This window comes from Pungitius pungitius, chromosome 12 (genome assembly GCF_949316345.1).
Source record: "Pungitius pungitius chromosome 12, fPunPun2.1, whole genome shotgun sequence".
In the NCBI taxonomy this organism is placed as follows: Eukaryota; Metazoa; Chordata; class Actinopteri; order Perciformes; family Gasterosteidae; genus Pungitius; species Pungitius pungitius.
Window position 1 is genome coordinate 15,139,916 of NC_084911.1, and position 13,828 is coordinate 15,153,743.

Sequence of the window (13,828 nt, forward strand, 5' to 3'; positions counted from 1 at the left end):
AATTATCAGAAGATAAACAACTTAACATTAACATACTTTATTTTATGACAATAAAAAACTGTAAAGATATTTATAATTATTCCTTCTTCACCCTGAACCTGGGATGGGTGGTGTTGGAGCGGGTGTTGTTGGGGTGGCTGGGCGGGTGGTGTTGGAGCGGGTGTGGCGGGTGGTGTTGGAGTTGCTGGTGTTGGGGCGGGTGTTGTTGGGGTGGCTGGACGGGTGGTGTTGGAGCGGCGGGGCAGAGAGTACTCTGTGGGTCTGGGACTCTATGTGCTGAGAGGGATTCAGGGGTCTTCATTGCATTGATGTAACCCATCCCACTGTGCAGCAGTGTGCTACAGTAAGGGCGCCCAAAGAGCAGTTAGAGGTTGGGTGGGACATGGAGCAGCCTGGGTCCAGACCGCTACCCTCTCTACTAGATGGCCTTTGTCAGCCCTGTGAGGCGGCGGACTTAAAATCTACTAAAAAATAGGATACATTTATAAAAAAAGGTACCAGCAACGCCACCTAGTTGCGGAGTCTCGGTCTCCATAAAAACAGGTTCTTTTTCATCAGAGGAAGAACAGCATGGATCACAAGACTTAAAAGTGTGGTTAAAAGGAGGATTTTATTATCAACTAAAAACCCATAAACAACTACAATTGTATTGAAAGTCCAGCTGGAACAAAGTGCTATAAAAGATTAAGAATTCGACCAGCCACTGATGCTGATCCGTCCTGCCCTTTCTTCTAGTTTCCGATCCGTTCCTTTCCTGAGGTGTCCAGTCCGCCTTGTTCCTCTCGCTCGTTTGCACCCTGCCTGCTCGTCCGCTGTGTTGCCGTCCTCTCGCTTGATTCCACTGTGGCTTCTCCTTCCTGCGGCCTCTCTTTTTCTTCTCTCGTGCCGTGCTTAGTGTCCTTTATAGCAGCTGTGTTAATTGGAGAGGGGAGGACATTTCATTGTGCAATGCGGTTGGCCAGGGCTCTCTGTAATTGATTAGTCCCTCCAGGTGCATGTAGTTTACTGAAAGGTGGGTTAATACATAAAAATGTAATGAAACAAACCATGCTAAAATGTGATAAAACAAAACATGCTAAAATGTAATAAAACAAACCATGCTAAAATGTAATAAAAACAAACCATGCTAAAATGTAATAAAACAAACCATGGTAAAATGTGATTAAACAAGTTATGCTAAAATGTAATATAAAACAAACCATACTAAAATATAATGAACCAATAATTTACAGAAACCACAATGTCCCCCTGGTGACACCTTGACAGTAGTTTCTTGGGTTAAGTCCAGCTGAGCTGGTTCTTGGGCACTCCTATTCAATCGGTTATAAATCCAATCTTCCATCAGCTGTTGAATTTGGTATCACCAACATAGCAATTCAAAAACTATGGAATGTATAGAGAAGCACTTTTAGTCCCCCCCCCCCCCCCCCCCCCCCCCCCTTTTTTTTCCAGAGAAGCAATATTTGATTACAACAGTCCTTAAGGCATGATGTAGAAAAAGCCTACCTAATCTTGTAAAAGGCTTCTGGTGTACTAATTCAACCAAACTGCTTGTCTTTCTAAAGAAAGTCAACACCATTACTACAAGTCTCTCCTGGCTAAATCAGGTCTTGGTCTTGTCACTCCCAAGAAGTTTCTTATTTACAACTTCAAACCTTTTGGGTTCAGAAATGCTCCTGCCCCTTCTGGGTTCATTAAGGCTGTGGTCACAGGTAGGGCAGCGACCTATAGCAGTAAGAAAGGCTCTAAAAAAAAGAGAAAAAGCTGCTTAATCAGTTATGTTTAAAAGTAAAGGTGTCAATTAGCTATCTTAATGAGGAATATGACCAGCTAAAGTATCATCATACTATCAGTACCGCAATTGGACTTGCCTCTGTCCGTCAGCACATTCAAAGAAGAAAACCAGTTATCACATATAGAAAACAAGGTTTCACAAATGTGATTATTCATTTAAAAATAATTTCATGTCTACTTCACAGCCAACTCCAACTGTGTTTACTGGAACATTATACATCATTAGAATCAGAATCATAAACGGTTTATTTGCTCAAACCAGGAACTTAACCCATATTCAAAAGGAAAGTTGACTGAACACAAGAGTTAAGACTTTATTTCATAAATAATTATGCAAATCAATGAATACACAAATGAATTATGTTTTTTAATACTTTAATACTTTAACTGAGATAACACTTGCCAGCTACTAAGGTAGTTCTTCATACTGCTAATGGTTAGCCCTCTAGCTGGGACATCCAATGGAGACCGTGTTTCAACATGCTTCCTCTGCTACTGAGGTCTAACTACAGACACTGGACACGGCTGAGTGTACACTTGAGAAAATAAGACGCTACGTTCTAGTTAAGCCCCACACTATAGAGAATACCGTGCCCTTCTGGAATAGCATGCTGTGGGTGGTTCTACACTGAAGAGGTGATATTACAGTCTAACAAGCTTACTCTGCACTACTCGAAGAAATAGGGCAAATAGGGTCTCGTCTATGACTAGAACAGAAGAGGCAGGAGGGTTTGACGATAAGGTGGATGGAGGCCTTGGATCAGCTAGCCCCTGGACTCCAGAGATCTGCAAGGAGATAGAGAGAGAATTAGGCTGCATGCCAGTCAAATATACTCACCGATTCACCAATCGGTTCCTTGAAAGGTTCATCGTCCCGCCCAAGCTGTCCTTCACATAAGAGACATATGCCAGCTCCCCCCACTTTCATCTCCATATTGAGTTCAGATCTCGATGGAGGGGAGTTAGAGAATTTGTCCTTTGTTTTGGGGCAGGCTGACAGGGTGATGCCGACAGTGGAGACTCACGAGTAGCTGGTGTGCTGCTGTCGTCTTCGGGCGCTCCTCATCTTTTCAAAGCGAGCCTCCATTTCCTCCAGGACTTTAGGGGTATAGCGGACCACCAGCTTGACCGAACCCTGGGCGGCTTTCAGCAGCTCCACGGCCTTCTCGTGGTGCTCCCCCTCCACGCTCTGCATGGACACACGAGAGTCTCAGACCACACGTTATTAGGGGCCAAAGGTCTGCTGCACACCATTCAAACGTGGTTTACACTTTAATTTGTTATTTTACTTAGGTTAATTTGGGTCAACTGAATTGTACGTGCCACCTTTCACCCTTTTGAAGGGATCTTCAGTACATGTTGACAATCAATTCAATATCCATCATGGGGAGCCTTATCCAAAGTGGAGAGGCTCTCATGGCCACGGTCACCCTTTGATTTAAGCCTCCAAGAAGCCTCATACGGGGCTAACATTTCAACAATGAAGCTTGGGGCCAAACGCAGACATGAAGTGACCAGCAGAATCTTAAAACCAATTCTAAAACTAACAGGGAGCCTCAGACTTTTTTAATAAGCAGACAGGGGACCACGTTCACTATATGTGTGTTGTCTGCATAGAAATGAGGTCATTGGAGGATTTGGCCGAGTGGAACCACGTTAATAGAAAGTATACGTGGGCCTAAAATCAAACCTTGTGATACACCACAGGTAATTGTGTGAGTTGTGGAAGAAGAGTAATTAGTATGATCTTTATACATGTGGTGTCCTTGATGCCAACCCAGGTTTTGAGGCAATTGATTACAATGTTGTGTCATTAAAATAAACTTGTCTGAGTGTGTGTCCGAGCTTCTTACCACTCCGTTGACAGACAGCAGCTGGTCCCCTCTCTTCAGCCCTCCTTGGCGGTCGGCCACACCCCCTGGGATCACTCTGGAGATGTAGATGGGGGAGTTTTGCTCTTTGCCCCCCATGATGTTGAAGCCCAGGCCCTCTTCTGTCTTTGGCAGCTCCACCACCCTTGGGTGAGCGTGGCCCTCGCTGGCTGCAAATGCTGCCACTGTGGCCTGTTTGGGAAGGCCATTTTTCAAGTCAGACTTAAAACAATACAATATTGAAATAGGTTTGACTTGCTGTAATGGTTACGTAAAATATGAAGCAAAAAGTGTTTTAATGTATAAATGGGTACATCGGTGTTACTTTATGCTTTAAACATATGATCCTATCCTTTAAAATGTAAAAACGCTATAGCTAGTGGAAATTAGCATCTGAAAGCAGCAGCATCCAATTTGAGAAATTAAATTAATTTCCTCCTCATCTCACCCCCGATTCAACCGACAAAGCACCTTTGCCGTTTGTGCTACTGGATCAAAATAGCAGGTGAGCAACGAGACAGCCTCTCAGCCTATGAATTACCTCTCTGCGCTAGTTTAATTGAAATAGTACCTGAACGTCTCTTATACAATTGATTTTGTGCAATAGCAAAGTGGTGTTTAGTCATTTGTTTGCATGTAATACCTTGGCAGTTGCCTGTGCTCGCACCTCCGGTCCTCCAACAATGTCTAGAGTGTCATACAGCTGCTCATAAACCTGAGTCACACCAGCAAACAAGTGTTACGTGAAAAGCACTGGAAAATATTAGACATTCAGTACAATACAAAAAAGAAGCTTGGTATATTATTCATTTACACTAACATTTCAAGAATTGATGTTTGAATGAATAGATCTCTGAAATCAATGCGCAGTGTGTGTGATTTGGATGCATGCAGCCGTAAGCCTGATGGCAGCGAGCTGAACTTCTTCCTGTGTCCCCTGGTCTCCAAGTAGGAGACGGACAGGCCTTTCTAGAGCTGCTTTTAGGGTTGTCTGTTCTGGGCTACTGTAGCAACATGGCTGCTTGCTCTGAGCAGAAACCCTGCTTATTTAAATATAGACTACTGGAATGTGTGGTCATTTGTTAGAATTTCCCTATTTGGACCGATGTTGAAATGATGGTTTAAGAAATCTGCCTGTCAACCAAGCCAAATGTCTCCCAGCATTCTCTGGACCCGCCCACTGATGCTGACAGTTTTGGGGAGTAATGGTGGTGAGTCCATACAGACGGACCCAATGGGCCAGTACTTCTTTTTGCCAGCAGACTTCTCCCAACTTCCTGCTGTACATCCGTACCTCTCTGATGGCAGCACAGAATTTACTCTGCAAGACTCTCTGCAGGGCCTGGAGTTTGGGGGGAGGAAGCTCCCCGCTCCGCTGCAGCCGGTCCAGCAGCTCGATCACCCTGCACACATCTAACACACACACACACACACACACACACACACACACACACACACAGGATTACCGAAGGGCTGAGCAGGCCTCGCAGGCCGACACGTTACCGTGGGCGATAAGGAACATACCATAGTCCAAAAAGCACAATAAAGAAAATGTGATTTTGTTCTATTTCAACTCTTTTGTCTGATACCAGAACGTTTCTCCAGAGGGCTGCACATGTGTGGAACACAGGAGGCCTTCACAAGCCAACAGCTTCTCACAGTAAGCTCCCTCCTCCTGAGCCACCTTCAACCAGCAGCGGCCTGGTCCTCACCTCCTGGGCGCGCATCGACAGGGGGAACGGCAGCGTTTTAATGATCATTATATGTGTTGCTCACACTGGGGGGCAGTCTGCATAGACCCCATAGTGGCCCCCGACCGACGTAGAGGAGTCACTTAATACGCAGCGCGATGCTTTACATCAGACATAGTTCCATTCCAGCAGGCAGTAACGGAGAAGATGGCTCGCGCGGCCGGTCTCGTGCGGTGGTTGACCAGCTAACGGCGCGTGGATGAGTTACCCGAAATAACGGCCGTATGACTACAAGAGCGCACGAGCGATGGTAGCGCCGCTAGCGTCACTTGACACAAAGACCAGGTGCGCCGTCCCGTCGCTTACCTCTCTCCAGGCACAGCGGCTCGGTCAGCGCCGCCATGTCCGCGTCCTTGGCTGGGTGGTAGTAGGACATCATGGTGAAATCCTCCGCGTCCAGGATGAAGGCCTTTTTACCGGCGCTTACACGAGCAGCGATGCAGCCTCCATCCTCCACGCGCACGGACAGAATGCAAGGGCTGCTGTGGATGCGTTATGCAAACACACTACGTCACACCAAGCCGCTACGCCGGAGCATCGGAGTCCATTCATGTTCTCAATGTACACCATAGATTAAATCACTGTAATCCATTCATGTACCTCTACTGTGGACACCGTGTGGAGCTGTACTACCATGTCAGTGCTATATATGCACTTACTGAATCTGAACAACGGAAGGTTACCCTTCTAACGTGACACATCATACTCCACAGGTCACATGATGGGTGAGGAAATGCATACACAAATACACACATGTAGTTTTGGCTTTAAGCCACATCTTTATTAAAATTAACTTGCAAATCTAACATACCAACAGCAGACAATTAAAAGAAATCATTCCAGAATGAACAAACAGAGCAGCCCTCAGTTGTCTCACAATACTTCATCTCCATCTTGGACATACACTGAGGGGATATTTGTCAAAGGAGTATAAATCGGTTTATTCAATCTGGAAATGAAAAAACACAATCCACCCTTCTAAAAAACAAATAGAGCGTGTGTTCCTACAGTTCTTACCAAACCAAGTGGAAAGGGAAAAAAACATGTGAATCAATAATCTGATAACAAGTGGCACGGATTAGTTGGGCAATGCAGAAAGGACCAAATTAGTTCAACGCATCAACTGTGCGTGCAACAGTATTAAGAGGAGGAGCCTAGCTGGAGGGAAGGCTTCCTATGAGATAGTAAAAGTGAAGGGCAGAGTATGAAGCAACTTATTTATGAGGGGGACGTCTCAGTACTCGTCTCCTGGGGCCTCCATCTTGTAGCCATTTTCACTGGAGACGTAGCCGTCAGCCGATGGCACCGACTGCTGGTCCATCATGCCATCCTGACTGTACTCCTCCATGTGTGGAGGCGCTGTTCCCCCCTCCTCGTTGGCCCCTTCATCTTGAGGCCCCATGTTGTCTCGTTGGGATCCGTGGCGCTCCTCCCTGCGATCCCCCCTGTCCCTCTCCCCCCGCTCCCTCTTATGTTCCCTGTCTCTGTCCCGGTCCCCCCTGCGCCTCTCTCTGTCCCTGTGGCTCCGCCTGCGCTCCCTGTCTCTGTCTCTGTCCCTACGCTCCTCCGTGCCTTCACCCACTTCTCCTTCGTTTTCCTCCAGGATGCGCTCACCGCCTTCAGGAGCTCCGTCTATCTGGCCGACCTCCTCCCCTTCCGGCCCCTTGCCTCCTCTCTCCCGCTCCTTCTTGCGATCCCTGCTCCTGCTCCTTCTCTTTCGTTCTCGACTCCTCTCCCTACTCCTGCTGTCTCCTCCCACAGCCCCCCCGCGGTCCTTCTCCCGCTCTCGACGCCGGCCGCCACTAGCACTGACCTCCTCTCCTGCTCCTCCTCCACCAACACCTCCTATCGGTCTCTCTCTCTCCCTCTCTCGCTCGCGGGATCGAGTACGGCGACGGCGCTCGCGGGATCGAGGGGATCGGGTTCGTCGGCGCTCCCTCTCCTTGTCCTTGTCTTTGTCCCGGTCGCGTTCCCGGCTGCGCTCCCTGCGCTCCCGGGGTTCCCGAGGTTCCCGAGGTTCCCGATCACTGGACAGTCAGGACAGAGTTCTGTTAGACACAGCAGTAGTCCACACGTGTCACACCAGATCACACCCCTTTGCCCGAAGAACTCACCCTACTATGGGACGCTCGTCATAACGTGATGCATCGTCCCGGCCCGAGTGCTTGATGTTGACATCTGCTCCACCTCTTCTAGTGCCCCCCAGTCCACCACCTAGTGAAGGAATACCAGCATGAGATAAACCAGTACAGGCCACAAGACAAAGTCAACACAGGTTACAGAAAGTGCAACCCAGCCACTTCAGAAAGACAACAGCTGTGTTTCAAAAAGAACGCATGATGTGCTTCTACAGCGGTGTATACCCTGAGAGAGGCCAGTGTTCACTCCATCACTGTCAACAGTGCCAATGTTGACAGTACGTATGTTTAATAAAGGAAGCCAATCATTGTTTGAGGAAAAGCATGTGTGGGTGGCACAGTCTCAGTCCTACCACAGAAGAGACACCTAGTGCTTTGTATCTTCCTTCCCTCTGTGTGTGTGCCCTGTAATTGCTTCTCACTGGCTGGGCAGTTAAAAAAAGAAACGTATCTTAATTTATCCAATTAAGTGTGCTGCGTCGTATTTCGCCTGCTAGCTGACACAGCAACGTGCCTCTGGCTGTTCGACCCATATGGAACCAAACAGAGCTTTGCAGCAATAAGAGTAACAAGAGGCAGCTGACCCAGTCTGCGAGGGTGCCATCCCTTTACAGTGCGTCCACGTTCCACGTCAACCAGCACTCTCCTGCCGTCAATCTTCTTCCCATCTGCATGCTTATAGGCGGCTGGAGAAGACGAATGGGGAGAGGGAAGAAAGAGGTGAGAAAGGAATACGACTATCAATGTGGCCAAGGAAACAAACAGTGCGTCATTATACTGACCAGGAGCAGGCGAGGCCGAGATGGCTGCTCTCTGGGCAAAAGCCGAAGGATAATGGGAGCAGACTTCCTTCCACCCGATGAGTCATTGATAAGTTACACTTTTAACTGCATCATTTCAAAACCTCAGCTCTCAGTTTAAAGTAAAATTATATTGTATCCAGGCTAAGTTGTCGCAAGGAGAATCACGCAGCAGTCATACAATTATTACTTTGCAAGCTAGTTCTCTGCATGGTTCATACAGGCTGGCTCTCTGGTGCAGGTCTGACTGACGGAATGAAAACACTAACCTACAGACAGCCACTCCTTATACGTCAAGGATAAGCTGCTTGAATTAAAATCCCTGCTGTGACCCCTTACCATCTTATGTTTCGGAGAAATGTCATTTCTGTGAAATGTACAAAACCATAACAGCTTCAGAATGAAGCGTGTTGAAGCTCAAGTCTCTGGTCAGGAAAATAAGTTTGCCTTGCACACGTAATGGTTGGTTTAGCAGGTTGAATCTAGTGGAGCACGATTCAAGCTCCATGCAGCAATAAGAAGCACATCTGCAGCGGTTGGTGTCCCACACCACAGTATTTTGATGCATGTTAGAAGACGATCTGGCGGGAGGCAGGTGGCTCGTCCTGGCAGCTACACTGGCCTGACGTAGTGATGTTTGCTGACTGGCGTCTAGGAAGGGGGCCTTACCAGAACCCGTCAGTGGTAGCACACAGTCTGAGGGCCTTACCAAATCCCCACATGCACATTCTGAGGGCCTTACCAAACTCCCCCACTCGTATCATACAGTCTTACCATAGTCCCTCACACATGGGCCTTACTCTGCCCCAGTCTTTAGCCGTACCAAAATCCACCGGCACCAGTACATACCATCGCAACACCTCTTATTGGGGGCCTTACCAGAACCCCCCCCGCCCCACTATCTTCCTTCGCCGAGGATGACAACATATCATCCATGATGGGGCCTTACCAAACCCCCACCAGTCCTACCAAAACTGATCAACTGAAAAAAAGCAAAGAAAAACAGAAAATGGAGTTTCCATCCTTACAGGGGTTGACTTATTACAACCCCACCCAACTGATGAACCGAGCCACTAGCAGGCCTCAGATATCAGGTCCGATGTCTTGTTAACTGACATGACACACACTGAAGCGTTGCTTTGGAAATATGTAACCTTATTGTTATGAATCAATGTGCAGGGCTACATTAGACTTGTCTCTACCTGAAGTTATAAATATAAATTATGTATGAATCGCCAAAAAAATTTCCCTCATCTGCCATTTCTATTAAAGCCAGCTCAGTATATGGCATCGACTAAGATTTGAACATTTGTATTTGTGAACTGGCGCCGCGCTGTTTAGGACGGAGACACAGCGAGGGACAAACAAAAAGACGTTGCATCAATATTGTAGGGTCGACCTTTGTTGCTTTTACTAAATATCGAGTGCAGCGAGAAAAAAAGACCGCCGATGTCCCAAATATAACAATCCAAGACCATATCTAATCTCCTATCATTTAATATAAATGTATTGCCCTGCCCAAACATTATCATCATCATCATCACTGCCTCATGTTTGTTCATGCTCAGCTTCAATTATTTGCATCTTGCAGTGCCTAATAAAGTATCCTAACTGACACAGTACAATGAGTCAGCAGGTTGAATACATTTACAGAATACCTCAGTCATTGAAATACCTACAATAGTTGAATGCTTCACCTAGGTCTTTCCCTGCTGACCCTGCTTCACACATCCCTGAAATGCAGAGATTCTGAAAAGCTGCTAAATATTCTGCAGTTAATCATACACCCACCCCCCCACGAAGCACCGTTAATGCTATTGAGGAGCCTAAAATAACCTGAGGTGGCTTTGACAAAGGGCAGAATCATTGGGCAACATGTATTACACTAGTGGTCAGGGATGCGTTCAATGGTCAAAGCCCTAAAATCCAAGTGGTAGTAATTGCACTTTAAGCACTTTAAGGCTTGCAAAAAAAACGCTTTACCCATTGAACGTAGCTCCTCTTCCCTATGTAGGAGATGGAGGGTGGAAAGAAATCTTACCCATCATACAAACCCATTATACCAACCATATACTGAGCTGTGGTAGTAGGGTGTAGATGTATCATAACCATCATCATCTGCCAGCCAGCTCTGGCCAATAGCCATCACAGATTGGCGGCTGCAGTGGCAATGAGAACAACACACAGTTAATATACTGTTTAGCCCAACACCCCCCCTCATCCACCCACCACTGTGACTACACGTTTGCTGCGATTCAGCAACTCTGGTCTAAAAGAGCCAATTAAACTAATATCCCAGAATGGTGCCATTGCATAAGATAGCTCCAATCATTTGTGCAAGAGAGTACTCCATTACTCGCTGGCTCTAGTGTTGTGTATTTAACTAATCTCACCATGACCAGGGTTGAAGACAACCAATAAACACTTTGACAAACATAGCTATAGCCATAGCTACGATCTACAAAAGGATAAATCTCATTTCAGTGCTTGGCGAGCAGTGTGACCTTGTGCTTACCATCACAGTCCAACCAGGAGAGCTGCTCTTCCAGAGCTACAATGCCTAACTGTTAAAAGACAATGTGCCGCTTGACAGGCAAAGATGTTCAGGTTCACAGATCAAACACAGTCCTACTTCCTGGTCATCCCTCTTTTTCCAGGATGTCCTACTGAATAAAGTGTTTTCCCTACGCAACCAGTCAACTGATGACACGCATCAAACACACATCAGGCAACCACCAGACTCTGATTTCAACATTTAGAGGCACTCTTATTTTTTCTTCATTAGGTTGAGAGATTGCTGACACCCCAGTATCGTACCCACAGTACCCACATAGAATAAATGGACAGGGAGTTCAATACAATAACCCCCCCCCTGCATGTCTTCATAAGCATGGGAGCAATAATGCGTTGATACTCACAATGCATGTCTCGCTCATGCTCATACTCTATGAATGCATAGCCCCGGGGCTTTGCCGTCCTCTTGTTGTAGACGATGTAAATCTGGAACAAAGCGCAATGGAGACATTAGTCGGCTGTATTGTGTAGCGGCTCATATAAATTGAATAATCCTAAATGGGCCATTCCTCACAGGCCAATGGTGACACAAGTTACCAGTGAACGTACCCGCTTGATGGGGCCATAGACCTCAAACTCACGGCGAAGTTTGGACTCTGTCGTATCATAGTTCTAAAGCAGAGATTATACCATTAGACACCAACAAAACAATTTGCTTAATCTATACACATCTGACAATTCACTCATTAGTTTTGACACACTCACCACTCGTGCAACAAACAATGTTTTGAAGGCATCCCCTTGTGCATTGGGGTCGTTATGGGGGTCCCCTGAGATAATAGAGAGAGACATGCCTTTAGTTTAAGCAAACAAACCATAAACAGTGATAAAAAGCTTGGAAAGCACGTCACTGAGATCTTACAAAGCTTGAGTTCCGTCTCCACCACGGTTTGTCTCCTCTCAATCTTCTCTCGCCTCTGCAAAAGTAAAAGATAAATAAATAGGTTGATCCTTGATCCTTCCGGTTAACAGCAAAGCTCAGAGACGGATGGTCTGCCTTGTGATCACTGTCAAGAACAACTCTACAAGCAGTGAAATCAAACAGCTTCTAGTTAGTTCTAGTCGCGTGCAGATGTGTACATCTCATAATACAAAGTCAGCCAATACCAAGAATACAGAAAAAAAATTAGAATATGGAGCAAAAGCTCATAACTTTCAGTAATTCAACTTAAAAGGTGAAACGAATATATATATATATATATATAGCCATAATCAAAATGATATCAAATAAATGCTTGAAATATATCACGTTGCATGTAATGAGTCTATATAATATATAAGTTTCACCTTTTAAGTTGAATTACTGAAAGTAATGAGCTTTTGCACGATATTCTAATTTTTCGAGTTTGACCTGTATATCAACGTCTCTACGTTTGTTTTCACTGTTACAATTCTCTATGGTCCTCTGTGCACGGAGGAGTTCCGCCCCAATTGGCACATGGAGGATATGTGTGCGCGCACACACACACACACACACACACACACACACACACACACACACACACACACACACAGGTGAGCACCAGCAGACAGAGCGCACAGGCTGGAAAATTACATTTCAGTATAAGTAGATACAATGTACCTATGACCTAACAGACCCGCCATGTGCCTAAGATTTGGTTTATTGTTGTTTGTACACATGGGGATGGGGAGCATCCCATCTTCACAGAAGGATAAGAGTTTTTAATAAAAGTATAAATGAATGAGTCACCTTCCGCTCTAGCCGTTCATCACGCGTCTCTGCCCTTGTCGGTGGGGGAGCATCTCTTGGATCCTGATCACAAAGGATGGGGGGGGTGACATTGAGATGCTAATCATAAGTCACAGTGTGCAGTGACTATAGAACATTAGATATATTCACCTCGAAGTGCCTGATAAACGGTGCAATGCCGCTGTACGGCTGGTTGTGGTGTTTCTCGTGGGGCAGCTTCTCCAACTGGGGCAGGAAGGGGATGGGGTCCCGCGGAGCGAACAGGGCCAGCAGGTTCGGGGGTAAAAACTGCGTCATCCTTCACCTATAATAAGCACATCCTATAGAGTTCTTACCATACTAAACACCCGGACACATCAAAAAAGAATACAGAATCAACCCGTAACGTAAAAGCAACAGAAGCCGGAAGCTTAGGAGAAAGTCTCCCGTTAGTCACATTATTCACACCACTTCCCTAATAGCACGTGTTCAAAAGGAAACAGTTGGAATTTGCCCAAACCACATGCTTTATAAAATCCTGCATAGAGCACAAACCGTGTGCGTAATCTCCAAGTTACACGATAATAGCTGTAACACCGACTACCACCTTAACAGTGTAGCATTGGAAATCCAGTAATGCCCGTTTCGCTAGCTAGCATGCTAACAATGCTAACAAGGAGCCTCGAGCACGAGCGCGCTTCTCACCTTATCTCCTCCAATGTCTTCCAAAATGTCAGACCATGAACCACGCGAACCAGAGCGCGATGTAGTTCTTCTGGACCAACCTACTCAAGCGAGAGTCGAAAACAAGAAGCTTCGGGGTGCCGAGGCCGTATGGCGACAAGTATCTGAATGTGTGCAAGCTGAATAGCTGCTTGTGTTTGTGAAAAGTAAAATGGCGGGATGCCGTAAATCGATGTCATCTGACGTAAACCTCCCGTAAAGCAAACCCATCCAACCCCAAGATGGTTCAATGGGGATATAACACCGCGATACAAGTGCAGTGTGCCTAACCTGCCCGTACAGAATGAAATTCTAGATTTCATTGTTTTGTTCACAGTAAAAATTTGAAGGTTGTATGTTGGAGCACATTTTGTACATTGAGGAAAATGGATTCAGAACGTGAGCGTTTTGGGAGGCAAAATACTAAAACTATGTTTAATAATATTCACTCAACATGGAGTCACAGCACCTGTATGACACATTCCGG

General features: G+C 46.1%; 2 protein-coding genes across 2 annotated transcripts; both read right to left on the bottom strand.

Moving 5' to 3' along the window:
• Positions 1-1,916: 1,916 nt before the first annotated feature.
• Positions 1,917-5,978, bottom strand: lin7b (lin-7 homolog B (C. elegans)). The gene is made up of 6 exons (XM_037475502.2): positions 5,723-5,978; positions 4,960-5,078; positions 4,309-4,380; positions 3,648-3,857; positions 2,820-2,983; positions 1,917-2,580 (listed from the first exon to the last, which is right to left on the bottom strand). Exons 1-6 carry the CDS (start codon positions 5,793-5,795, stop codon positions 2,559-2,561), a joined length of 660 nt encoding a protein of 219 aa, XP_037331399.1. The 5' UTR covers positions 5,796-5,978; the 3' UTR covers positions 1,917-2,558.
• Positions 5,979-6,170: 192 nt separating this feature from the next.
• On the bottom strand, positions 6,171-13,531 carry snrnp70 (small nuclear ribonucleoprotein 70 (U1)). Its single transcript, XM_037475501.2, has 10 exons — positions 13,324-13,531; positions 12,790-12,943; positions 12,640-12,702; positions 11,791-11,845; positions 11,634-11,698; positions 11,478-11,540; positions 11,273-11,354; positions 8,139-8,240; positions 7,531-7,630; positions 6,171-7,443 (listed from the first exon to the last, which is right to left on the bottom strand). The coding sequence occupies exons 2-10, from the start codon at positions 12,934-12,936 to the stop codon at positions 6,651-6,653; spliced, it is 1,470 nt and encodes a 489-aa protein (XP_037331398.2). The 5' UTR covers positions 12,937-12,943; positions 13,324-13,531; the 3' UTR covers positions 6,171-6,650.
• Between the last annotated feature and the right edge of the window lie 297 nt (positions 13,532-13,828).

Coding starts and splice junctions, on each gene's coding strand:
- lin7b (XM_037475502.2), bottom strand. CDS start 5,795: ATGATGTCCTACTACCACCCAGCCAAGGACGCGGACATGGCGGCGCTG. Junction 5,079..5,722: donor GCCGCTGTGCCTGGAGAGAG/GTAAGCGACGGG, acceptor TGTGTGTGTTAG/ATGTGTGCAGGGTGATCGAG. Junction 2,984..3,647: donor TGCTGTCTGTCAACGGAGTG/GTAAGAAGCTCG, acceptor GTGTCCATGCAG/AGCGTGGAGGGGGAGCACCA.
- snrnp70 (XM_037475501.2), bottom strand. CDS start 12,936: ATGACGCAGTTTTTACCCCCGAACCTGCTGGCCCTGTTCGCTCCGCGG. Junction 12,703..12,789: donor CGTTTATCAGGCACTTCGAG/GTGAATATATCT, acceptor CTTTGTGATCAG/GATCCAAGAGATGCTCCCCC. Junction 11,541..11,633: donor CATTGTTTGTTGCACGAGTG/GTGAGTGTGTCA, acceptor TCTCTGCTTTAG/AACTATGATACGACAGAGTC.